At 43.0% G+C, this 27,287-nt stretch overlaps 1 protein-coding gene and 1 long non-coding RNA gene across 5 annotated transcripts in view; one reads left to right on the top strand and one right to left on the bottom strand.

The window, feature by feature from the left end:
- The window catches only part of PCNX2 (pecanex 2), a 303,842-nt gene that overhangs the window by 191,184 nt on the left and 85,371 nt on the right, over positions 1–27,287 (bottom strand). For all 4 annotated transcript variants that reach the window (XM_058696163.1, XM_058696164.1, XM_058696165.1 and 1 more), the window contains exons 13-15: positions 21,109–21,280; positions 13,096–13,206; positions 12,243–12,334 (exon numbers count right to left, since the gene is read on the bottom strand). In XM_058696163.1, coding sequence (XP_058552146.1) covers positions 12,243–12,334; positions 13,096–13,206; positions 21,109–21,280 — 375 coding nt within the window. The remainder of the gene's footprint in view (positions 1–12,242; positions 12,335–13,095; positions 13,207–21,108; positions 21,281–27,287) is intronic.
- Positions 6,301–14,057, top strand: LOC131492540 (uncharacterized). Its single transcript, XR_009252103.1, has 3 exons — positions 6,301–6,401; positions 12,779–12,868; positions 13,133–14,057. It is a non-coding gene; the product is annotated as an uncharacterized LOC131492540 (long non-coding RNA).

The raw sequence follows: 27,287 nt of genomic DNA on the forward strand, positions 1-27,287 counted from the left end.
GAAATGGAAGGAAAACTTCCAAACTCATTCTATGAGGCCAGCATTACCTTGAGTCCAAAACCAAAGACCTCACTAAAAAGGAGAACTACAGACCAATTTCCCTGATGAACATGGATGGAAAAATTCTCAACAAGATACTAGCCAGTCAGATCCAACAATACATTAAAAGAATTATTCACCGAGATCAAGTGGGATTTATTCCTGGGATGCAGGGCTGGTTCAATATCTGCAAATCAATCAAAGTGAAATTAATCACATTAATAAAAGAAAGAAGAAGCACACGACCCTCTCAATAGACACAGAAAAAGCATTTGACAAAATACAGCATCCTTTCTTGATAAGAACCCTCAAGAAAGTATAGATAGAAGGATAATACCTCAAGATCATAAAAGCCATCTACGAAAGACCCACCACTAATATCATCCTTAATGGGGAAAAACTGAGAGCTTTTCCTCTAAGGTCAGGTACACAACAGGGATGTCAACTCTCGGCACTGTTTTTCAACATAGTATTGGAAGTCCTAGCCTCAGTAATCAGACAACACAAAGAAATAAAAGCCATCCTAATTGGAAAGGAGGAAGTTGAACTTTCACTCTTCACAGATGACATGATCCTCTGTATGGAAAAACCCAAAAGATTCCACCAAAAAACTGCTAGAACTGCTCCACAAATTCAGCAAAGTTGCAGGATATAAAATCAATGCACAGAAATCGGTTGCATTTCTATACACCAATAATGAAACAGCAGAAAGAGAAGCCAAAGAATCGATCCCATTTACAACAGCACCAAAACCCATAAAATACCTAGGAATAAACCTAACCAAAGAGGTACAAAATCTATACACTGAAAACTATAGGAAGCTTATGAAAGAAACTGAAGAAGACACAAACAAATAGAAATACATCCCATGCTCATGGACTGGAAGAACAAATATTTTTTAAACGTCCATACTACCCAAAGCAATCTACATATTCAATGCAATCCCTATTAAAATAACACCAGCATTCTTCATAGAGCTAGAACAAACAATCCTAAAATTTGTATGGAACCAGAAAAGACCCTGAATAGACAAAGCAATCCTGAAAAAGAAAACCAAAGCTGGAGGAACGACAATTCTGAACTTCAAGCTGTATTACAAAGCTATAATCATCAAGACATTATGGTAGTGACACAAAAACAGACACATAGATCAATGGAACAGAATAGAGAACCCAGAAATGGATCCACAAACTATGTGGCCAACTAATCTTTGACAAAGCAATGGAATGGAAAAAAGACAGCAGCAAATGGTGTTAGGGGAAACTGGACAGAGACATGCAGAAGAATGAACCTGGAACACTTTATTACACCCTACACAAAAATAAACTCAAAATGGATGAAAGATCTAAAGATAAGACAGAAAGCCATCAAAATCCTAGAGGAGAAAGCAAGCAAAAACCTGTTTGACTTCGGCCACAGCAACTTCTTACTCAACACATCTCTGGAGGCAAGGGAAATAAAAGCAAAAATGAACTAGAGGCAAGAGAAATAAAAGCAAAAATGATCATCAAGATAAAAAGCTTCTACACAGCAAAGGAATCAATCAGCAAAACTAAAAGGCAACCGATGGAATGAGAGAATATATATGCAAATGACATATCAGATAAAGGGTTAGTTTCCAAAATCTATCAAGAACTTACCAAACTCAACACCCGAAAAAACAATCCAGCGAAGAAATGGGCACAGGACATGAACAGACACTTTTCCAGAGAAGACATCTAGATGGCTAACAGGCACATGAACAAATGCTCAGCATACTCATCACCAGGGAAATACAAATCAAGACCACAATGACACACCACCTCACGCCTACAAAACAGATAAACATAAAGGAAGGGAAGCAAAAATATAAAAACAGGGAGGGGAAAATAACAGAAGAGATGCTTAAATACAGAGAACAAACTGAGGGTTGTTGTGGGTTTTGTGGGTAGGGGATGGGCTAAATGGGCAAGGGACATTAAGGAGGACACTTGCTGGGATGAGCACTGGGTGGTATACATAGGGGATGAAACACTGGATTCTACTCCTAAAATCACTGTACTATGTGCTAACTAACTTGGATGTAAATTTAAAAAAAAAACAATAAAATTTAAAAAAAGAAGCTACAAAAAAGCTACTAGAATAAGTATTTAACAAGGTTCCAAGATACTACCCTAAATATACAACAATAAGTGTATATATTATCAGTGAACAATCAGAAACTTCAATTATACAATACCACTTAATGATAGTGTCAAACACATGTATAATACAAACATGCTTACTTTGAAAGAAACTGCCAAACTGTTTCCTAAAATGGCTACACAATTTTCCAACCCCACTAGAATGAATCAGAGTTCTTGTTGCTGCACATCCTTACCAGCATTTGGTGTTGTTAGTGTTCTGGATTTGGACCATTCTGATAGCTGTGTAGTAATATCTTCTTGTTATGTGCTTTTAGTTTCAAATTCCACTTGTTCATTGCTGATATATAGGGAAGTGAATAACTTTTATATATTAACCTTGTATCCTCCAATATTGCTAAACCACTTATTAGTTCTAGGGAGTTTTTTGTCATCAATTTTTTAATTTTCCACATAGAAAATCATGACATCTCTGAAGACACAGTTTTATTTCTTCCTTAACAAGAAGTATACCTTTATTTCCTTTTCTTATCTTATTGCATTAGGCAGGGCATCCAATATATGTTGAGAAGGAATAGTAAGAGAGGACATCCTTGCCTTCTCCCTGATATTAGTGGGAAAACTAGTTTCTCACCATTACAATGTGAGCCATAGGTATTTTGTAGAAGTTCTTAGATCAAGTTAAGGAAATTCTCCACTAATTCTAGTTTTCTGGGAGTTTTTATCATGAATGGTTGCTGGATGTTTTCAAATGATTTTTTCTGCATCTGTTGATATGATCATGTGATTTTTCTTCTTTACCCTGTTGATGTGATTGATTACATTATTTGATTTTTGAATACTGAACAAGCCTTACATATCTCAGATAAATTCCATTTGGTCGTGGTATATAATTTTTTTTATACATTGTTGGATATGACTGGGTAATACTCTGTTGAGGATTTTTTGCATCTGTTCATGACATTAATCTGTAGTCTTCTTTTCATGTAATGTCTTTGGTTTAAGTGTCAGAGTAATTCTGATCTCATAGAATGTATTAAGAAGTATTCCTTTTGCCTCTACCTTCTAAAATAGATGGTGGAGAATTGGTATAATTTCTTCACTAAATGTTTGGTAGAATTCAACAGTGAACCTCTTTGAGCCTTGTTTCGAAAGTTTGTTAATTATTGATTCAATTTCTTTAATAAATGCAATCCTAAACAGATAATCATTTTCCTTGTATGAGTCTTTGGTGGATTACATCTTTCTAGGAATTGGCCCATTTCATCTACGTTATCTACATTGAGTTATTCACAATACTACTTTATCATACTTTTAGTGTCCATGGAATCTATAGTGGATATCCCCTCGTTTATTTCTATAATTAGTAATTTGCATCTCCTCTCTTTTTTTCTTAATTGGCCAGGGTACAGGCTTATTAATTTTATCAATCTTTTTTTTTAAAAACCAGCTCTTTGTTTTATATATTTTCTCTATCATTTTCCATTTTTCAATGCCATTGATTTTTTTGTTCTTTTATTATTTATTTTCTTTTGTTCACTTCAGAATTAATTTGCTCTTCTTTTTCTAGTTTCCTAAGGTGGAAGTTTAGATTATTGATTTTAGATCTTTTTTCTTTTCTAATATATACATTTCATGCTACATTTCACCCTAAGCATTGCTTTTGCTGAATCCTACTCATTTTGATAAGTTGTATTTTCATTTCATTCAAAATATTATTTAAATTCTTCTTGAGATTTCTCCTTTGATCCATGTGCTACTTAGAAGTGTGTTATTTAGGGGCATCTGGGTGGCTCAGTCGGTTGAGCATCCGACTTTGGCTCAGGTCATGATCTCGCGGTTCATGAGTTTGAGCCCTGCATCAGGCTCTGTGCTGACAGCTCAGAGCCTGAAGCCTGCTTCGGATTCTGTGTCCCCCTCTCTCTCCACCCCACCCCTGCTTGTCCTCTGTCTCTGTCTTTCAAAAATGAATAAACATTAAAAAAAAAAAAAAAGAAGTGTGTTGTTTAATCTCCATATATTTTGGAATTTTTAATTCCATTGTGGTCTGAAAGCAGACACAGTATGCTTTCTATTCTTAAATGTGTTAATATGTGTTTTATGGCCTAAGATGTGGTCTGTCTTAGTGAATATTTCCTGGGAATTTGAGAAGAATGTGTATTCTGCTATTGTTGGATGAAGAAGTCTACACATGTCAATATATTCAGTTGATTAATGATTCTGTAGAGTTCATCTACGCCCTTACTGATTTTCTGCCTTCCGGATCTGTCCATTTATGATAGAGAGGTATTCAAGTCTCCTATTACAATAGTGGATTCATCTTTTTCTCCTTATAATTTTATCAGTTTCCCCTTCAAATATTTTGATATTCTGCTGTGAGGTACATACACGCTCAGGATTGTTATGTCTTCTTGGAGAGCTGATCCTTTGAATATTATGTAATGCTCCTCTTTATCTCTGAAAACTTCTCTTGCTCTGAAGTCCACTCTATTGCTCTGCAGTATGAAATCAATACAGCCATTCTCTTCTTTTTTCTTTCTTTATTTTTTTTAGAGGGAGAGCAAGAGCAGGGGAGAAGGGCAGAGGAAGGGGGAGACAGAAAAAGAGAGGGAGAGGGAGAGGGAGGGGGAGGGGGGGGAGAGAGAGAGAGAGAGAGAGAGAGAGAGAGAGAGAGAGAATATGAATCTTAAGCAGGCTCCACAATCAGCGCAGAGCCTGACACAGGGCTCGATCCCACAACCCTGGGATCATGACCTGAGCTGAGAACAAGAATCAGACAATCAACGGACTGAGCCCCCAGGCACCCTATATTTTTGCTTTCTTTTTATTAGTTTTAGCAAGGTACATATTTCTCCTTCCATTTACCTCCAAGATGTATGTGTCTGTATATTTAAAGTGGATTTCTTTTGGATGATATATAGGTGGGTCTCGTTCTTTGATCCTCTCTGACAATCTCTGCCTTTCAATCAGTGCATTTGCACCATTAGTGTGTACAATTGTACACACTAATGTACACATTATTGATATAGTTGGATTAATACTTGCTATATTTGTTACTGTTCCTTATTCATTGCCCTTGGTCTTTGTTCCTATTTTTGTCTTTCACTCTTTTTCTGCCTTTTGTAGTTTTAATTGATTTCATATGATTTCATTTTCTCTCCTTTATTAACATATCAGTTATACCTCTTTTTTAGTACTCTTTTAGTCGTTGCCCTAGAATGTGCAATATCCATTTATAATTAAGTCAAGTCCACTTTCAAATAACACTGTGCCACTTTATGGGTAATGCAAGTACTCATAATAACTATACACTTATATTTATTTGATTATATGACTGCAATAAATAGAAAAAACAGAAATATTTATTTCAATCTCACTTATTCCTTCTCTGATAATCTTCCCTCCTTTATGTAGTTCTGAGTGTCAGTCCTACATTATTCTTCTTTTCTCTGAAGAACTTCTTTTTTTTTTTTTTTTTTTTTTATTTATTTTTGGGACAGAGAGAGACAGAGCACGAACGGGGGAGGGGCAGAGAGAGAGGGAGACACAGAATCGGAAACAGGCTCCAGGCTCCGAGCCATCAGCCCAGAGCCTGACGCGGGGCTCGAACTCACGGAGCGCGAGATCGTGACCTGGCTGAAGTCGGACGCTTAACCGACTGCGCCACCCAGGCGCCCCAGAAGAACTTCTTTTAACATGTCTTGCAAGGCAGGTCTACTGGCAACCAATCTCTTTCAACAAATCACTTCTGAAGGATCATTTTTCAGGGTACAGAATTATAGCTTGGTGGGTTTTTTTTTTTTTCTCTCAATACCTTAACTATTTCCTTCCACTCTTGTTTTGCTTGAGTTGTTTCCTGTCATGAGTCAGCTTAGGCTGCCATAGCAAAATACAGTGTATTACTAAGCACGATGTCTTAAACACCATAAATTTATTTCTCACAGTTCTGAAGTCAGGAGGCCATGGATTATGGTGCCAGCATGGTCAGATGCTGGTACAAGCTCCCTTCTGGGTTTGCAGATGGCCACTTGCTCTCTGTGTCTTCACACAGCAGTGATTTCTCTTCTTACAGGGGCACTAATCCCATCATGAGGGCCCCGCCCTCTGGACCTCATCTAAACTGAATTATCTCCCCAAAGCCCATTAGGATTTCAACAGTTGAATTTGGGGAAAACAACTCAGTCTGTAACAGCTCCTGAGCAGAAACCACATACAATTCTTATCTTTGCTCCTCCAAAGGTAAGATAATTCTTCCTCCGGTTTCCTTCAAGATTTTTTCTTTGATCTTTGGTTTTTAGCATTTTGAATGATATGCACTGGTTTAGTTTTTGTTGTTTTTGTTGATGTTTTGAATTCATCTGCTTGGTGTTTTTTGAGTTTCCTGAATTTGTGGCTTGGTGTCTGACACTAATTTGGGGAAATTCTCAGTCATTAATGCTTCAAAGTATATTTTTCTACTCCGTTTTCTCTTTCTTCTCCTTCTGACATTTTCATTACACGTATGTTCCATCTTTTGTAGTTGTTCCACAGTCCTTGGATATTTTGTTGTCTTCAGTCTTTTTCTCTTTGCTTTTTCATTCTGGAAGTTTCCACTGACACAGCCTTAAGCTCAGAGATTCTTTCCTCAGCTATGTCCATCAAAAGCATTCTTTGTTTCTATTACAGTGTTGTTTCTTTTCACCAGCATTTCCTTTTGCTTCTTCTTGAAAATGTCCATCTCTCTGCTTATACTGTCCGTCTGTCCTTGCATACTACTTCCTCCTTTAGCATATTAATCATAATTGTTTTACATTCCCAATCTGATAATTCCCACATCTCTGCTATATCTAAACCTGATTCTGATGCTTGCTCTATCCATTCCAACTGTGTTTTATGGCTTTTAGTATGCCTTGTAATTTTTTTTCTTGATAGCCAGACATGACACGCTGGGTAAAAGGAACTGTGGTAAACAGGTCTTTAGTGATGTGACGTTAAGGCATGGGGGAGAAATATTTTATAGTCCTATGATTACTGCTCAGCTTTTTAGTCAGCCTGTGCCTCTGGACTATGAACTTCATAAGTGTTTCTGAGTGCTGCTTAGGTAAGACAGAATGGTGGGGCTGGACTGGAGTTGGTATTTCCTTTCGCCCACATGGAAGGCTAGAGCCAACTGGAGTTTGGCATTTCCCTTCCTCTAAGTCAGTTAGGCTCTTAAAAATCCCAGTAGTTTAGGCTGTGGAGAAATCATGAGGTCAGGCCTTGTTAAGAGGAGAATGCTCTTCTTGTTAAGAAGAGAATGTTTACTCTTCCCCTCCACCTACTAAAAGCAAGAGTTGGATTTTGGGATTTTTCTCCAATATTCACTGTGAGAACCTGTTCCAAGCTCCTGGAGGTAAAACTCACAAAATTGTGCGGCCTCCTGGAGAAGTGGACCCCCTGGGAGATATTAACTCTCAGACTTGCCCAGACTGAGCCTTTGGCAATTCCTTGATTATGGTTCAGGTTTTCCCACCCTTGTACTCATTCTCATGGAGGTTCCTGCTCCAGGAGCTTGTGATCCCCTGTATCTACCTGTCCGTCTCTCCAATTTAGGAAGCAGTGATTTGCTCGCTTCTTGCCTTCTCTGATGGATCCAAAAAGAGTTGTTGATTTTTTTAAATTTGTTCAACTATTTACTTAGTGTTAGGATAAAGTAACAACTTTCCAACCCTTTACATACTGGACCAGAAACCAGAAGCCAGTAATTGTCTTTTGACAAAGCTTCCAAGGTAATTCAATGGGGGAAATGTTAGTCTTTTCAACAATCGTGTCAGTGAATCTCAATCTTTACCTCATCTCATACACAAAAATCAACTCAAAGTGGGTCAGAGATCTAAATGTAAAAGCTGCAACTATAAAACTTCTAGGAAAAAATGTTTGTGACCTTGTGTTAGACAAATATTTTTTAGATAGGACATAAGAAGTGCAAACCATAAAATAAGTAATTGACAAATTGGATTTCCTTATAATTAAAATGTCTACTCTTTGATAAATGCTGTTAATGAAATGAAAAGACAAGCCAAGGACTAGAAAAAAATATATGTACACTATATATTTGATAAAGGACTGGTATTCATAACATGTAAAAAAAAAACCTCATATCTCAGTAAGAACATATCATGCAATTTTTTAAATGGGCAAAAGACTTTAACAGATTTTCACCAGAAAAGATACATAAGTAGCAAGCTAAAGTATATGGCACATACTTGACCACACTCATCATTAGAGAAATGCAAATTATAGCCACGATCAGATACTAGTTCCTACTGGAATGAGAACTATTTTTAAAAACTATTACAAATTTTAAGTGCTAGAAAGAATCTGGAACACTTGGAAATCTCAAAGACTCTGAAGGGATCAAAAATGGTGCGCACTTTGAACAACAGCTTGGCAGTTTCTTATGAAGTTAAACATTGATTAACCACTTGACCCAGCAATACCACTCCTAAGTATTTACTAAGAACAATAAAAACACATATCCACACTAATACCTGTACACAAATGTTTATAGAAGGTTTATCTATAATTTGGGGTGCCTGGGAGGCTCAGTCAGTTAAGCATCTGACTTTGGCTCAGATCATGATCTAAGGGTTCGTGGGTTCAAGCCCCGCATCAGGCTCTGTGCTGTCAGCTAGGAGCCTGGAGCCTGCTTCAGATTCTGTCTCCCTTTCTCTCTGTGCCCCATGCCCTCCACCCCGCTCATATGGCACACTCTCTCTCTCTCTCTTAAAGGTAAATAAACATTAAAAAAATTATTCTGAAAAAAAAGTTTTATCTATAATTTTCAAAAACTGGAAATAACCACAGAAATACTACTCAGTGATAAAAAAGAAAAACTACTGACATGTGTAACAACATGGTAGGATCTCAAAAGCATTCTGCTAAGTGAAAGAAGTCAAACTCTCAGAAAGCTACATGTTGTATATTCCATTTATATGAGATTCGAGAAAAAGCAAGACTGGAATGACAGAAAGCAGATCAGCAGCGGCAGAAACCTGGGCATGGGAGAGAAAGGACTACAAAGGAGCATAGAGAACACTCGGGGGAGGTGGAATTGTTCTATATCATGATTGTGATGTGTGTACTGTGATATTATTAAAGAATTCATAATAAATAATATTTTGATGATATTTGATTATATACAGTCATCAAAACTCATATAATTATATATTTAAAACCCATGAATTTTACCGTATGAAGTTGTGTTTTGTAAGTTATAACCATAGAAATCAATTCAGTCATAGCCAAAGGTTACAGTAGGAAGAAGAGGGTGGCTTATGAAGGGGTACCAGGGAACCTTGGAGTTGGTGCAAACATCGCTCAACTTGAGCGTGGTGTTAGTTATATGACTACATACATCCATCAAAACTTACCTAAGTGTATATATTAAAAAGGTAAATTTTACAGTATAGAATTTATATCCCAGTAAATCAGATTTTTTAAATGTATGGAAACAAAAAACAACAGGTGTTGGCGAGGATGTGGAGAGAAAGGAACCCTTGTACACGGTTGGTCGGGATGCAGACTGGTGTAGTGACTGTGGAGAACAGGATGGGGGTTCCTCGAAAAATTAAAAATAGAACAACCCTACAGTCCAGCAATCACACTACTGGGTATTTATGCAAAGAATATAAAAACACTAATTCAAAGGGATGCATGTATCCCTAGGTTTGTGGTAGCATTATCTACAATGGCCAAACTATGGAATCAGCCCAAGTGTCCACTGACCAATGAATGGATAAAGATGTGGTGTCTGTGTGTGTGTGTGTGTGTGTGTGTGTGTGTGTGTGTGTGGATTAAGGAGTGCCCTTGCTGTGATGAGTACCAAGTGTTGTGTGGAAATGTTGAATCACTAAATTGCACACGTGAAACTAACATAGCACTGTACGTTAACTAACTGGAATTAAACTGAAAACTAAACACCAAGAACAAAAAAATTAAAAATACTCTTAAAAAATTAAAATACAAAACAATAAAAAATTAAAATGCACGAAAAATATGTATGTAAACAGACACCGACACACAACAGAGTAAGTAATAAACAAAGGGTCCTGTGTGCAAGAGCTTGTGACCCCCAAGTTTTACAGACAGATGTTTTACAAAAGGCAGTAGGAAGAGATCCTCAGAAGTACAAGGACTCAGAAAATAATCCATGTACTTTTCCTGAATAACACCGTGACAGAATAGAAGAATGTATTTCAAAAGAAAGAACGCCAGAAACATTGATTCCTTCTGTAATGACTGTTCTACAATGATGGTATAAACATGGTGACAGTGTCCCCACCAGCACGTAAGTTACCTTTGTGCATTAGAAGAAAGAATCTTCCTCCTCCCCTTTTTCTATGCGAAAGAAACTACCTATACGAAAGGGATGAAAGCAGTGAGGGAGGAAATCAGGCCATTGAGGGTCACAGACAAATTCACGGGAATGCCCTGGGAGAGGATCATGTCACACTCCCCGTCTTCCACAAGTGGGAATAAACAATGACCTTTCTGCCACCCACAATGATGCATTTAATAAGACTGGAAGTTACTCTTTTGAAAGAGTTGGCTAAGAAGTATCATTTGATCTTAAAAACCCTATGGAACATGCATTATTTTTACCTCCTCTTTTACATTAAATTTCTATTTTATCAGACGTACCTGTTGTTTAAAACATTAAATGTGGGATGTCCATAAAGTCAACAAATGTGTGTAATATTAATTAAATTTTCCTGAACGAAGATGCCCCCGACATTACGTGTATTAGACGTATGGGCACTCTACAATTCTATAATACTGAAAATGAGCAGCAGTGTTCCCTGTCTACACCACCTCATGGCCCAAATTCCTGCTGCCTGAAGGCAGCTTGTGCTTCTTCGCCCATGTTTCTCCATATTTCCAGGTGACACATTGTTTTGTTATTTCTTTTTTTTTTTAATGTTTTATTTATTTTTCAGACATAGAGGCAGAGCATGAGCAGGGGAGGGGTAGGAAGAGGGAGACGCAAACTGAAGCAGGCTCCAGCTCGGAGTTGTCAGCACAGAGCCCAGTGCACTCGAACGCACGAACCGTGAGATCATGACCTGACCCAAAGTTGGGCACTTAACTGACTGAACCACCCAGGCGCCCCTGTTATTTCATGATCTTTTTCTATCTTAGATTTTATTTGCTGACTTTCCAGTGTGGGAGACAGGATTAAGACAGCCCAGGGGCACCTGGGTGGCTCAGCCAGTTAAGCGTCCAACTGCGGCTCAGCTCATGATCTCGCGGTTTGTGAGTTCAAGCCCCGCGTCGGGCTCTGTGCTGACAGCCCAGAGCCTGGGGCCTGCTTCAGATTCTGTGTCTCCCTCTCTCTCTGCCCCTCTCCCCCACTCATGCTCTGTCTCTCTCTCTATCAAAAATAAATAAACATTAAAAAAATTAAAAAGAAAAAAAAAGGCAGCCCTGATGGTCACACTCACACAAACTCGCTCACACACGCACTTCCCTTCCCCATATAACTGTCATTCCAGTCGCCACAAATACAAAGAATTATTCACAGCTGAGCCACTGCATGCATAGTAATTACCTCTGGTTTTCTGACACAACTTTCTGTTTTCCTGAGGTCAATGCTCATCTTGTGTTTTCATCCTCGTGGGCCTCCCTTGCTGCCCTCCTGAGCTTCAACTTTCTCCATCTGGAGAAGTCTACGGGTCCTCTGTTTTCTAGATTTTAAAACCATGTTGCTGTCGTACCCTCTCCTGTTCTCCGTCCACGTAGCTTTACGCCATTGGATCTCTTTACTGCCTTTTGAGCCATACTTCAGAAAGCAGGGAGGGTCAACCCAACAGGTCCCGTTGGCCACCATGCTAGGCAGAGGCCCAGGATCAGTAAGGAGGCCAGAGGGGCAGGTGCACAGCGGGATGAGACCACGTGGCTCTGTGATCCCTAGCAAATCAGGTATCTTAAGATGTCTTCTAACGCCACCGAGGCCCCACCCTCGGGGCCCTGCCACTCCTGATGTGCGCAGATCCGCCCGAACCCCCAGTTAGTTTACTGAATGGGAGGAGGAGGGCAGAGGCCCTGGGTCCTCACGCCTACCTTCACGGCGCTGAAGCAGAGCACGTGGAGCAGGGCTGCGGAGGCGGCACTCCGGGCCACGCTGTAAACAGCCGACGTCATCCCGGAAACGGCTGAAACACAAACACCAACGGTCTCGTGGTCAATAAATGTAATGACGCGAGGAGACGGTGGCGGCTCTGGAATACAAGATGTCTGCCGGGGGTGGAGGGGGGCAAAGAGGAAGTCCGAGGGGGCGGGCAAAAGCACTGGATGGCTGTTACCACGAGAAAGACAGACCACTTACTAAACATGCAGGAGGAAAGCATTTAGAACTGGGGGCACCATTCGTAGAAGACTGCGTGAACAGGCCCCGTGAGGACGTCGGGAGACCTCCTTGTTTACAGTTGAAAGCTGCTGGCCACGATAAACCTCGCGGGTGAAGGTTTCCACAGAAGGGGGTCAGAGAGAGATGAGTGGAGTGAACAAGCAATGCTAGCACGTGTGTGCGTGTAATGAGGTGGTCATAGTACTGATCACCAGCAACGCCCGAGGGCTTCATGTACAATTTCATTTAGTTTTTACAGAACCCCTAGGAGATCCACATGTTCATTTCCCTTTAGAGAAGCATGAACTTTAAAGTTAAGCAACCGGCACAAAGTCACCAGGTAAGGATTAGGCGAGGTTTTAATCCACCTTGGTGGGAATCTAAAGTGCCACGCCAAGGGAGGGTCCACACAGGCGGAGACACGGGTCCCCTGTCTGTCCAGGTGCACACATGAAGCCGTTTAGTGCTCATGACAAAGAAAACCTAGCTGTCCGGACTCTCACTCCACTCACCCCTTATCGGAACTTCAGACTCCTTTACAGGAAGAGTAGGGTGTCAATGACCTACCAGAACCTCCAAAAAACAGCATGTCAATCTGTTCCAGAAGGTAAACGCAGAAAGTGTCGATCTGCGGGAAGAGCCCAAGGAGGGAAATCGCAGGGAAGCAATATAAAAATACTGGAAGTGAACAGACAAAGTTGATGGTAAGTGTGCGGCCGATGGCCACCAGGTCCCCGAGGCAATCCCGCCTGCTCCCGTTCCAGCACCCGGCCCGCCCTGCCCGCATCCTGGAGGCAAGACTGGACTCCTCGCACCCACAGAAGGAACGTCTGCAGGCCGAGTGGAAACATGCCTGCAGAAGTAACAAGGGGCCGTGTCTGAGGAAGAGGCCTAGACGAGGACCCAGGAAAGACCTCGGGTGGTGAGGGAGGCAGTGGACCAGTCCACAGTTTGCAAGAGCAGCTTTGCATGTGGGGGGCATGAGCATGGGAGGAAGAATCTGGGAAACTCCAGAAACAGGCAAACCTAAAGGGTGGTAGGTGGGCGGGTCTCTCCCTGCATGGGGGCGGGGGGTGCAAACATCGGAGCTGGGGGCTCCTCACTTTGTGCCTCTGTCCCCTGGTGCACTTGACGTGCTGAGCATCACCACATCTAAATGCCAACCACAGATTCGAGTTCAGTGGGAACTCCAGGTTCGCAGAGGAACAAGGGAGGGTGGTGATTAAGACGCCACCACAGGTGATGGTGGGGCACTGAAGGGACTGACTCCCCGGACACTGGAGCATCTGGGACATGAAGGTAGCCCTGCCTGGCCAGAGGACCGTGTTCCGTCCCCAAATTGTAACAGTGCAGCTGGATAAAACATCCACATGCCAGGACTCCACGTGTCCCCCAGATCATTTGTTAGAGGAAATAAGACGTACCAGAGCTGCGTTTCACAGCTACTTCCCTATTATCCTCTCTTGCTCAAGTCTTTGTAAGTTGGCTTTCATAGAAACACAGAATCTCCCATTCCTTCTGCTATAATACATCTGTCTTCTGTCTCAGTTTATTGAGTAGCATGTCAATGTAGTTCGATACTGGTAAGCCTTAATAAAACTAAGGAAATTTGATTTGAAATCCCATATGCCCAAACGTTGGAACTATGTGCTAACACCGTGCATAAACCAGTCAACAGTGGGAGTGGGGATGGTGGGGGGGGGGGGGGGGGTTCAGCTATTTCTGAAAAATCAGAAATGTAAACTTTCCATTGTGAAATTGGAGAAACGAGAGTATCTGTACGGTCCCATGCTCTTGCTAGTAGTGGCTTAAAAGTAAGTATGGGACAATCCCCTCTACAATAATACCGGGGAACTGTTTCAACTCTCTTGCGGTTGGAACCATGTTTTGCTACACGTGGTGATTTTGCTGTAATGTTTTCTGTGGCAAGATTTCAACGATATTGTAAAAACCTAGAGCATCTGCGAGTAATGCACTTCTCAACCAAAGTATGCAATAAGACACAAATAGTGACCTACTAAACATAATTGTATAAAACACCATTTTTTTTCACTTGTGAACGGAACTCAAAGATACGGGGGAGACATAAGAAATAAGGAGAAATTTAATTATAGAGCATAGTTATAGGCATCAAAATTTAAATCCACATAATTTCAAGTGAACTAACATTCTTCTCAACTCTGAGACTCAAACCCAGAAGTGAAGATTGCACACTAAGCTGTACTCCCCATGGCCAGGATAGGGGCAGAGGGAAGGTGTGATGAGATTGCATTAGTTCACCTTCTCAAGTGCTGTGCATGTGGCAAAAACCACACCAAGAATGAAGAACTTCCAGGGAAAAGTACGGGTGTGAGACAATATTTAAGGAAGCTGAATATTGGAAAATGTTCAAGAAAGCATGTAGGGTGCCTGAGTGGTTCAGTCAGTCAAGCATCTGACTTTGGCTCAGTTCGGATGTCAGGGTCTGTGGGTTCTTCAATCCCCATGTCAGGCTCTGTGCTGACAGCATGGAGCTTATTTGGGATTCTCTCTGTCTTCCCTCCTCTCTTTACTTCCCCTGCTCACACTCTCTCTCTCAAAAATAAACTAAAAAAAGAAAAAGAAAAAGAAGTATTCTCTATTAGAAATACATGAGGCAATGAAACCACAACTATGGAAGCAAAAAGGACTGGAGCCAGTGAATCATGGTCTGAGGGTGCTACGATGGTGGGAGACACGGGGGAGCCTTGGCCAGAGATGCTGTGGCCGTGCTTGCAGAACCCGAGTTTCCTGGCCACAGTGGAAGGACAGGAGTCCACATGGAGCCCGGCGTCTAGATCCTTCCCAGGATGTATGAGAGAAGGAAATCATTACTCTTTACAATCAAAGCCAGGAAGGTGGAAGGAGAGCAAGGTGGGGAGCCCACACATCTCATGTGCCAGGCCATAGTTCATGTGAATAAAGAAGCAGCCAGGGCGCCTTGATTTCAGCTCAGGTCATGATGCCAGGGTTGTGGGACTGAGCCCGGTGTCAGTGCGGAACCTGCTTGGGATTGTCCCTCTCTCTCTCTCTCTCTCTCTCTCTCTCTCTCCCTCCCTCCCTCCCTCTGCCTCCTCTCCCACTCACTCTCTCTCACTCTAAAATAAAAAATATATATATTTTTAAAAAGGAGCTAAATGGTTTTTACATTAGAACAATTAGAAAATTACACCTGAAGTTGCTGAGGTTATTTTGTCCTTTTTCCAAAAGTAAAAGTCCCTGTGGCTACTGGCAATTTTCCCTGTGAACAGGTTTTTTTCTTAGCATACCACTGAGAGGGTCTATAATTTTCTCTCACTTCATCGCTACTCCTCATTTTCCCTAATAATTACCATAAATGCAGAAACTTCTGGTACAGTCCCGTTTCTTGGCAAGCTACATTTATAAATAAAAACATTATAGCTTCTTTTTTTTTTAATGTGAATAATGATACTCGTTACTATTCTATCCTACTACTATTAGGTTTAATTTGAGAGAGAGAACACACAGAATGAAAATAACATGGAAATAAACCTGAAACCTACACAGTTGATGTGAATGTGTATGTTGCGTGTCTTCAAGATGCCCTTATCTGTGTGTTAACTAATTGTCCTGAGGATGGACTATACTGAGCCCCAGGAACAGCCTTTATAGAAGACACACAGAGAAGACAAATGTGAAGTGTCACCGGGCAGAGGAGAGGGGTACATTCCAGAGGGGTACAGTCCTTCCAGTAACTCGTCACAAAACCTCCATCTACTTCCAAGGGTGGCATTACTGGAGATGCATTGTTGTAGGCTGGGGGTTGTGGTCGGAAGGACTAACGGAAAACAGAAAACTCAGATCTGAAAGGGATCCACGCAGTGCATGGGGTCGTGCTGCAAACGACAGCCACCGCATCTTGCCTGAGCCCCTTCCGCGTCCGGAACTCCTTGCTTCACCAGGTAACCCCGCAGTACCACTGCACCCCTCTAGGCCAAACCATCTTACAGGTGTTTCTTGCAAGGAGCCGTATTCCTGGCCATGACTACTAATTACAGCTACAACAACGGTGAATCACCATCGCCTGTACCTCCAGCACCCAAACATTTCTTCTCGTTCTCCTGTCCCCCCACCCCATCTCAGGGCACACTCTAGCTTTGCTCCTGCTCCTTTTGAAGCACGATACTAAGACACTGAAGACCTTTTGGCTTCCTCATCAGGGGGATAATTACAAAGACAGCCTCCCTCGCCGGCTTTTGCTGAAGTCACCCGAATGGAAAGTATTAAAAATTCCAGCCCAGAGGTCTCCATGTCTGACTGAGCACAGGCAAGGGATACTCAGAGGTCCCTTCACCTCCCTCCCGAAAATAAAAAGAAAGAATTATCCCTTATAATGAAAGAGAAGTGCCCACAGGGATATGCTGAATATCTATGAGGGGTCTTAGAGGGGAAAATTATATAAGAATATTACCCTCAGTGTTTCTATGTCTTTAACTCACCATCCCCCAACCCCAGCCCCAGCCCCAGCCTATAAAAGCAACAAGTCCCTGCCACCGACTCTGTCTTTCTTCTTATGTCCCCAAGTTCCCTGCCTCCTGGCAACGTACATCCCACCTTCTTGCATTGTTCTATTACATAATTGAGAGGCTTGCCTTTGAGATGCTCCTCTCTTTGCATTAAATAAGATAAGCAGCCTCTCCATCTTCCCTACCCACCCAATTTCCACCTGACTCATCTCCCACCACTGGCTCACATTCAACCCCTTCTGCCCTGGGAGGCAGAGGAGGCAGGGTCAGCTCCCCGCCCCTTTCCAGCTCCCCTCCCCTGGCCGCCTCTCCTCCCTCTGATGGGTTCATGGTGTTGAAGCAGGAGTGGCAGCAGGTAACAGAAATATCAGCAAGAAGGCATGATTCTAAGAACCATGTCACCTTTCCCAGCACCAGCCAGAGGAGCATCACAGCACGAGAAGCAGACAGCACCTTTAGACCACCTGATGGAAAACAAGGTCACGTGGGCTAAGTTCCTATTTCTCTCCTGTCCTTTTTCTTTTTAAATTTATTTATCTGAGAGAGGGGGCAAGGGAGGGGCAGAGAGAGAGAGAGGGAGAGAGAGAATCCCAAGCAGAATCCGTGCTATGCTGTCAGCACAGAGCCCGATGTGGGGCTCAATCCCATGAGCCGTGAGGGGCGTCTGGGTGGCCCTGATCTAATAACCTTGACATTCTTATAAAAAAGGGGAATTTGGACATTTGGACACCGAGACAGACACACACAGAGGGAAGATGAAGTGGACAGACACAAGGACAAGGCCATCTATGAGCCAAGGAGGGAGGCCTGGGACAGGCCCTTCCCTCGTGCCTTCAGAGATTTTAGACTCCTGGCCTCCAGAACTATGAGACAAGACATCTCTGATGTTCTCAGGGACCCATTAGCGGTACTTTCTTACGGCAGCTACCGGAAAACACACACTCCTTTTTCTCCCAATAACCTTTTGTTTCCTCCTGATTTTTTTCTTCTCTCCCTGTTGGTTTCTGAACTTAACAATGGCAGCAGTTATTATCCACTCAGATCCCTTGCTAATGAGGGACAGAAGGTGGAGAGGTTCCATAAAGAAGAATTGCCCTCGCTTTCCCCCATCGAGTCAGAAAAACAGTATATACCTCTATCCCCTTCCTCTCATTCCCAGTTGTTCTAAATCTGTTCCACAATCTTTTCCTGCTCGGTGCAAATTAATGTGTTTAACACATTCACTCCGTAGGGACTGCTATTGTTCTAGTTTTCCCTTTTTCTTTATCCCAGAAGTCATTTAGTTGGCTTGCTGGATTATTTATCGCTATTTTTACCTGTCACTGTTGACAAGCAGACAAAAAAACATGTATTGAGGAAAAGCTCTAATGAGGGAAAGGGAATTCCAGATAGAAAGATGCGAAATGCCACATTCCCTGCCCCGTCTCCACTCCTCAATGGAATTGGTCTGAAGAAAAATAACATGAGAATATACATAGCCAGTAGCTTATTTGAGAACAAGGGTTTCTGCTAAAAGTAAAATCTCACCAAGTACATTAAGGTCTTACTTTTGGGGCCCTGATAACATTTCACATTCTGATGCCAGGGCAAATTTGCTACGCCAAGACAACCACATTTATTGCAATGCCATTGGCCTGTTTATAGTAGCAAATTAAATAGAGAGAAATGGTGGAGACGCCCATGTACAGAAAAACAATTTCTAAATGGAATGTATGCCATGCTTTTCTTCCTCTTTCTACAGATCATCTTCAGCGGGTGCTTATGAAGTCCCTACTTACTGAAAGGCTGAGCTGAACAGGCCAAAAAGGACTATATAAGCTTTCCCTGTGTTCATTCGTTCATCCATTCAACAAACATTTCTTTAGTGCCTGTATTTACCAGACACAGGGCAGGGTGCCAGGGATTCAGGGTGAGAAAGGAGGCGTGGCCTCCGCCATGCCCGGATTGAATCCAGCAGCATACAAGCTAGTGAGGGAGCAGACGTTAGTCAAATATCACAAGTGCAGCCGATGACCACACACTGGGTTTGGTGCTCTGAAAAGTATGGTTTGGGGGGATAGAAGACGGGCCCATGCTTAGGGGAATGGACCATCAACTAGCATGGTCAAGGGGGTTGGGGCGCCACAGAAGAGGAACACAAGACATGAGCATGAGATGAAGAGGTGTGCCAGGGTAGTTAGGGTTCCATATCAGGTCACAAGGATTTGTAAGAGGTGGAAATCTAGCAGCACTAACCCGTGCTCAAGACCCTAGGAAAAGATGGTCATGAGGTGCCCAAGATTGAGTGTGCAGTGCAGAGAGGGAAGGCAACATTTTGACACAGACACCTGTTTCTTGAACATCTTCCAAAATGGTGTCATCCCCTCTCCACCTCTAATCCCCAGGCCCTCCTGTGCCGTTGAGCTCTGGACCCCAGCGCTGCTGTTGGCTAAGAGGAAACAGGAAAGGACAGTTTCCAGCATGCACAACCGTGACTGGGCATCTGCATCCACTCAAACACTGCACTTTCCATTGCAGCTAATCTCGGGAGGGAGACGGGAGAGCACATTTATAAGAAGATAAAAGTAACTGAAGTCTTTCTCGGAGTGTATGCATGCGTGTGTGTATGTAACAGGAAGAGAGATGTTGTCGGCACAAAGGTGGGCTTATCTGGGGCTGGGTATGGGGGAGTGAATAGTTTGCTACCAACACAGCAGGAAGAGGAATGGGGAGATGGTGATTGAGAAGGCGAGTCGGAGGGTGCAATGTCTACCTTGGTGTCACCTACAAGGAGCACGAAGATATGCCATAGTGGAGGGCCCTTTCCAGTCCACTAGAGAGACTCAGGAAGCTGTCATGGGGGCCAGAGAAAGAATGATATGGGACCTATGGCTTTGAAAAGCTCCTCCTGAGTAAGACATCCAACTGGAAAGCAATAGATCCAGGGGCTGATATCTCCGATAGTTGCCCTTTACCAATCCATTTGGGCAACGTGATCACAGCTAGTCACAGGCTGGTGTGTGTGTCAACCCCTGGAGGTCATTGCAAGAATTCTCAGGGCATTATGAGGCAAGCCGACAGAGCTGCAGGCGACACTGGGGCAGCCTCTTCACAGAAGGATGATGATAATCGCTAATACCCGGTGCCCGGCCCCCTTCTGTATGTTTAAATACACGGACACATTTCAAACTTGAACCAACCTCTGAGGTGACTACCATTTTTGTCCCCACAGCACAAAAGAATTTTTCTCCAGGTCACATAACTAGTAACGTGGCAGAGCTAGAATTCAAACGGCCAGGCACCCGGCTCCAGAGGTTGGGCTCGAAACCATCAGACTGTGCAGGCTTCCCGTGTAAATGGGGCACATCACGCAAAACTCCTGTCTGGACCTAAAGGTGTGCACAGAGTACCAGGGACAGACTGGGTGACCAGCATGCCCAGGACTCTACCTCGACGGAGAACCATACACACTCAAGCGTTACTAGAATGTCTGTGCCATGTGCCATGTGACATGTGACAATGTCTGTCCCACCTGGGACGGCCACCCAGGTGGCAAAACCCCCTCACCCTGGGGAGCCCCACCGATGCCTCACACCAGGCACCACAGCAACCAGCCTTCAGATATCACAATGTTGCAGGGCGCCAGGGCGGCTCAGTCCCTTAAGGGTCCGACTTTTGCTCAGCTCATGAGCTCACGGTTCATGAGTTCAAACCCCGCATCCAACTCTGCTGACAGCTCAGAGCCTTGGAGTCTGCTTCAGATTCTGTGTCTCCGTCTCTCTTTGCCTCTCTCCAGCTCACACTCTGTCTCTCTCTCTCTCTCTCAAAAATAGACATTAAAAAAAAAAAAGGTATTACAGTGTTACAACTTCTGTGTCATTGATACCACAATGCTTTAGAATGATTCTGCCATTGAATGCTCTGGGGCTCCAGCTTCTAAAGGTATACAAGCCAAAAGAGAGATGCATCTCTCTTCATCCAGTAATCAAATAAGGAGGTTTCTCCTTATTATTCTGAAACTAGCGATTCAGAATACAAAGGGGAGACATATCCTCCCACCTCTATATCCTTCCCCACAACCCCCAAATTCACTCACCTATTAACAGGTCCCTAGCTGATTGGAGGGACCTTGGAGAGAAGAGCTTCAGGCCATAGACAACGTAAGTGGGAGGGTGCCGGGCTTTGGCCCCTGTGTCAAGAAGCAAAATAAGGCCACACAGCACACAAAAATAGATTGGTCTGCTATATGTTATGATTTGGTTGTGTCCCTAGAAAACAAACACAATATCTGAATGGTACCTATTATTTGGATTAAATGACAAAAATCTCATAGTCAGAAATTTATATCATATCATACAACTTATACCATAAAACATTCTCTCCCCCTCTCCCAGCATAATTCATATACACAAATCACCAGGAAAAGAGAAAAAAAAAACAACCTCTGATGCTTGTTCTGACAATTAAGGAGAAGAATATCAAAAAGAATGTTATGCCTCTCAGACTCAACAAGATTTAGCTGAAAATTTAATTACCATCCTTAGATACAATCTAGATCTAATCAATGATCCCCTAACAGTGAAACTTCCATTTGTATTGTTCATTTCAAATGCAAAACTAATATAAGCCATTATTTGCTCTATGTGGTCTAACTTGAGCCCCACTACTATTAAGAAATAGAATTATAACTTGTGGGCTTTGATTTCTCTGTCTTAAAAAGCAAGGCGATACAGATACAAAGTTATACCCACAGAGATTGCAGAAAATGTCTTAGTGTAGAGCGGGGGAATAATCCAATTTTTAAAAACTCACCATTTATATACATTTTCCTTTGAGGAGGACCAAAAGCTTAACAGATCTCATCTTGGCCCTCAAAATGTTGTTATGAGGAGAAGTAGAAACATGTTTATTCTTCTCCTTGAATGGATAGAAAAATTATGGGAAAGATAGAACACCAAACTTTCCAGGGCAAAAGCCAATGAAGAATTTACATGTCACAAATCAGTGCACAATTCATAAGGCTCAAAACACCACCAAAAATGAATTAGGGGGAGAATATTCTTTGCAATTCATGAACTACTTTGGGTGGAAAAAGTCAAGATGAAAGTGATATGGCTTTGGATGTGAATTTTTAAAGTCACTGCCTTGAACGTGTTATATTTAGAAATGCAATTTAAATTGCCACTGCTTCTATATAGAGATGGTCCTATTCTGAGACCATCTTTTAATAGGAAAGAAAACACAGGCTGTCCGTGGGGGCTGGCTATGTTTGGCCCTGAATCCAGCCTCAGTCTTGAAGGAACATTTGCACTCTTATGAAATTTCCTTTTGAATCCAACTGGGTCATAGATTAATGGGTATGGAAATACTTTTTCTGCATTAAAAAAAAAAAAAAAAGTCGAAACTAAAGCCTAAGTGAGATTGTAATGCATTTCTAACTCTGGTTGCTACAGATAGATACTTGGTATACAAACACACAAGACATTCCTCAAAGTGACACCATACAGGAGATATAATTAAAGAGCGACCTCCCACTTGTCCCCATTCTTCCTTTTCTTAAAAGGTTTAAAAATACATTTTCTAGGAATTGAAAGTCTGGCCTTGAACAAGTCTGTGATACAATCTTAAATCTGGCAAGTCAAACTTTGTTAATGGGCAGGGGAATGCTTCCTTGTAATAGTAATTTATGAAACAAAACATAAGGCTGGCTCCCTCACAAACAGCCTGCCCTCATCATCCACCAATGCCTCACCTCACTGCATGTTCTGGGTCCCCAAACCGTTCTAAGCGTGACCCTAACAGGTGGCACAGACATGACTTTTATTTTCCTTCATTCCTAAGAAAGTCCCCTAATAAAATTCCTTTGCTCTCCAATTCCTTCTTTCCCATGCAAATCAATCATCAGACCCCCCAAGGATTGCTTTTTCTTTTTTTCAAGAGAAAAAATTCCACTAGTTCCACCAGGTCAAGTCTGATCAGTCTTTTTTGCCACTCCTCCAACTATCCGTCCCCGCCCTCCCCCTCCCCACCCCCGCCATGTGGTTTCAACTTGAAAATGCCCTGGGGAAGCTCCCCTGACATCAGCTGTGGGGCATCCTGGAGGCTGTCTGCGCATGCGTCTGATTTCCCACCAGCCCCACCCACGTGTAGGAGGCCTGGGCCAGGGCAGCTTCTGGAAGGGCGAAGCCAGAGAATCAACACCTCCGGGGACCCCACCTCCGGAGAGTCGTGGTGCACGTGGCTAAGGGGACAAGGCCATTCGAATCATCCCCATAGCAAGACAGCGGGCTAGTCAAAGGCTTCAAAGTTATTAAGACAAACATAAAAGGTGTTTATTATAAGGGAAGATGGGGTGTCAGAGAACCTGGGGTGCAGCTGGGCCTCGGTGGTGAGTAAATCTGGGCTGTTAACCCTGTTAACCAGGTCACGCTGCGACCACCCCATCTCAGCTGGCCGCAGGTGACAGCCCTGGGCTCTGTGCGGCCTCAGTCCGCAGGGCAGGAGAGAGAGCACCTCATACCTGCAGAGTCTGCAAACTGGCCACATTTTGCAGAGTCTGCAAACTGGCCACAAACTGGCCAGAGTCTGGCCACATTCAGGACCTGGTATTTTTGGGGGCCGGTGTGAATGGCCAGGGCACCAAGAGCTAACATTTGTCCCACCTTTCCTGTGCCCCAGGCACCACTCTACCCACATGGCCAGTCCTCGGGACGCGCCAAGAAGTACTTACTATTCTCATTTTGCCAAGGGTAATCTGCGGCGTAAGTTTTAATAATAATTTTTTGAGAAGTTACGAAATTTACCCCCGGCTTCCCAGACAGAAAGCGGTGTGGCGCAAGGATTCGGAGGCTGGGTGGGCACTGGCCTCCCGGCCGCCTGGCCACTGCGTGCTGACTCCCGACAACAACCAGGCAGAGGAGCCCATTGGGCTCAGGCCCCATCAGGCCCCAGGACTCAGCCTGACTTCACTAACGTCCGTTCATAATCGTCATTCTTGAAACACATAATGTGAACGTCACTCGTGTGAAGCAGAAATACAGAGAGCATGAGGAGAAGCATTAGTAATAGTTTTGGGGTGTTCAGCCCAAATGTCCATCAGCTGAGGAACGGATAAAGAAGATGTGGTTTACATACACAATGGAACACTACTTGGCAATGAGAAAGAATGAAATCGTGCCATTTGCAACAATGTGGATGGAACTGGAGGGTATTATGCTAAGTGAAATAAGTCAGTCCGAGAAAGACAGACGTCACAGGTTTTCACTTATACGTGGATCTTGAGAAACTTAACAGAAGACCATGGGGGAAGGGAAGGGGAAAAAATAGTTACAAACAGAGAGGGAGGCAAACCATAAACACTGAGAACAAACAGAGGTTGATGGAGAAGAGGGGAAAATGGGTGATGGGCATCGAGGAGGGCACTTGTTGGGATGAGCACTGGGTATTCTATGTAGTGATGAATCACAGGAATCTACTCCTTAAGCCAGGAGCACACTGCACACACTCTATGTTAGTCAACTTGACAATAAATTGTATCAAAAAAAAAAAAAAAAGACTTTGAACTCTAGAGGGTGGAGAGGGTATAGAACATTAACGGCATACTCTGTCCACTGCTCTGGGGCACTGTTCACTGACGTGAACCCCCATCGTTAAAATAGGAGTTGGCTGGGGGCACCTGGGTGGCTCACTCGGTTGAGCGTCCGACTTTGGCTCGGGTCACGATCTCGCGGTCCGTGAGTTCGAGCCCCGCGTCGGGCTCTGTGCTGACAGCTCAGAGCCTGGAGCCTGCTTCCGATTCTGTGTCTCCCTCTCTCTCTGACTCTCCCCCGTTCGTGCTCTGTCTCTCTCTGTCTCAAAAATAAATAAACATTAAAAAAAAATTTAAAGTCTACCTCTAAAAATTGAAAATAATGGTAATAATTTACCAGGACATAGCAAGGGGGGTAGGAGTATAAATAAAACAAGAATACAAAAGCATTGAGAAGAGGGGCGCCTGGGTGGCGCAGTCGGTTAAGCGTCCGACTTCAGCCAGGTCACGATCTCGCGGTCCGTGAGTTCGAGCCCCGCGTCGGGCTCTGGGCTGACAGCTCAGAGCCTGGAGCCTGTTTCCGATTCTGTGTCTCCCTCTCTCTCTGACCCTCCCCCGTTCGTGCTCTGTCTCTCTCTGTCTCAAAAATAAATAAACATTAAAAGAAATTAAAAAAAAAAAAATAGGAGTTGGCTGTTTCATAGTTCGTTACGATGGTACCGATCTGTTTACTCAGATATCTGTTTGTGCCTGGTGATGGGTTTTTTCTCACTTTAGCATTAGCAAATCAGCATTAGCAAATGCCTGAGCATTTTTAACTATACACTTCAGTCCCCATTGAATGTGGAGCAAAAGGGGGAAAGCTGGGGACCAGGCAGCCGCTGCCCTGCAGAGAGAAGAGCCCCAGTAAAACCGGAGCCAGTAAGTATTCCGTGACTCATACTGGGGTATATGTAAGGGTCCAAAACATTTTAGAGAAGGCGGTAGAGGCGATAAGCAGCAACCAAAAGGTCAAATAATTCCTAACAGATGACTACCAGAATGCTACTTCAGGGGCCCCTGGGTGCCTCAGTCGGTTGAGTGTCCAACTCTTGGCTTCAGCTAAGGTCATGATCCCAGGGTCGTAGGATCGACCCCAGCTTCAAACTCCATGCTGAGCGTGCAGCCTGCTTAGGAATGTCTCTGTCGCTCTGCCCCTCCCCTGCTCCTTCTCTCTCTCTCTAAAAATGAAACACATAATAAAATAAGATGCTCCTTGAGTCTAAATATGGTAGAAATTTGACAAGTTACTTTAAAATTAAAAAGACATAGGCAAAAGAGTTTCTGTAAGCTTAGTTTATAATTTAATTTAGTTTACAATTTAATTTCACAGAATGATATATTTGGGGGCCAACTTCTTAGCTTTCCCGTCTGTGAATCTTGACAAATGGGTCAATGCGGTTGTCCAACCAAGGAGGCAGTGAAATGGACATCAAATGGTGCCCAACGTGCCATCCACTCCGCCACCCTTCTATTTTACGGTTTCCCACTACCTCAGCATTTCCCCCAATGACAGTGACGACAGAGGGAAGGGTGATCACTTAAGTTCTGCCCTGATTTCATGGCAGAAATTAAGTATAAAAGCATTCAGAGAAGGCAATTTGGAGTGGCTCATGCTTTAAAGAATACTATTTTTTTGAGCAAAGGAAATACACAACTGAAGAGATAAACCTAATTTAATTTTCAGTCGAGAACCACTAAGACTCAGTTGACCTTCTTATTTCTAAGATTGAGGACTGAGAAAAATTTTTATAGGTCATTTAATATCATTCCTCTGACAGACACTACCCCCACTTAGGTGATCGAGGTCAACACCAACAGCGGTTAAGTCACGTAGACAGTACATAGCCTCAACGTGATGTGATGAAAATGGCTTTTCCCCTCAATGGTCTTGCTCCCAAAATTCTATAACCCCGGTCTAATCATAAAATAGACATCAGATAAATCCCGACTGAGGGGCAGTCTACAAAATCCCTGACCAATACTCCTCAAAACCGTCAAGCTCATCAAAAAATAAGCAAAGTCTGAGAAGCTGTCATGATAACTAAACATAATGTGCTATTCTCGATGAGGTCCTCAAACAGAAAAGGCACATCAGGTTAAAACTAAGGAACTCTGAGTAAAATATGGACTTTGGTTACTAACAATGTATCAATATTGGCTCACTACTTGCGACAAATGTCACAACTGGATGCAAGAGGTAAATAACGAGTAGGGGAACTGGGTGTGGGGTATGTGGGAACTCTCTGTACTATCTTCCCAAGCGCTCTGTACCTCTAAAGCTGTTCCAAGATCGGAAGCGTATTCACAAAAATCATTCCCGATGATTTTGTATATAACAGGAAGTGGTACCAAATGTCCTCACTGTATAGTTGCCGTAGTTCACCCAGGAGAACACATAACAAGATGCAGCCCTTGCTCTTTGGAGTTGGTACTGTAAGCAACGAAACGATAACTACGCCGAGTGGAAAGAGACAAGGAAAGAAACGTTTACAGAGGACTGAGTCACTCGAAGCCCTGCGCCGGGCTCATTACACGTATTGTCCAATCCGCTCTTCACCAAATCCAACTGAGGCTGCTCTTGTTCACAGTTTAGCCGTAAAAAAGTTGCTAAGATTCGTCAAGTGCTTCCACCGTACTATCGGATACTGTGCTGAGCACCTGAGCACCTTATCTTGTCCAATCCCCTTATGCTCCTCTGTCATGAT

This window comes from Neofelis nebulosa, chromosome 13 (genome assembly GCF_028018385.1).
Source record: "Neofelis nebulosa isolate mNeoNeb1 chromosome 13, mNeoNeb1.pri, whole genome shotgun sequence".
Taxonomy (NCBI): domain Eukaryota; kingdom Metazoa; phylum Chordata; class Mammalia; order Carnivora; family Felidae; genus Neofelis; species Neofelis nebulosa.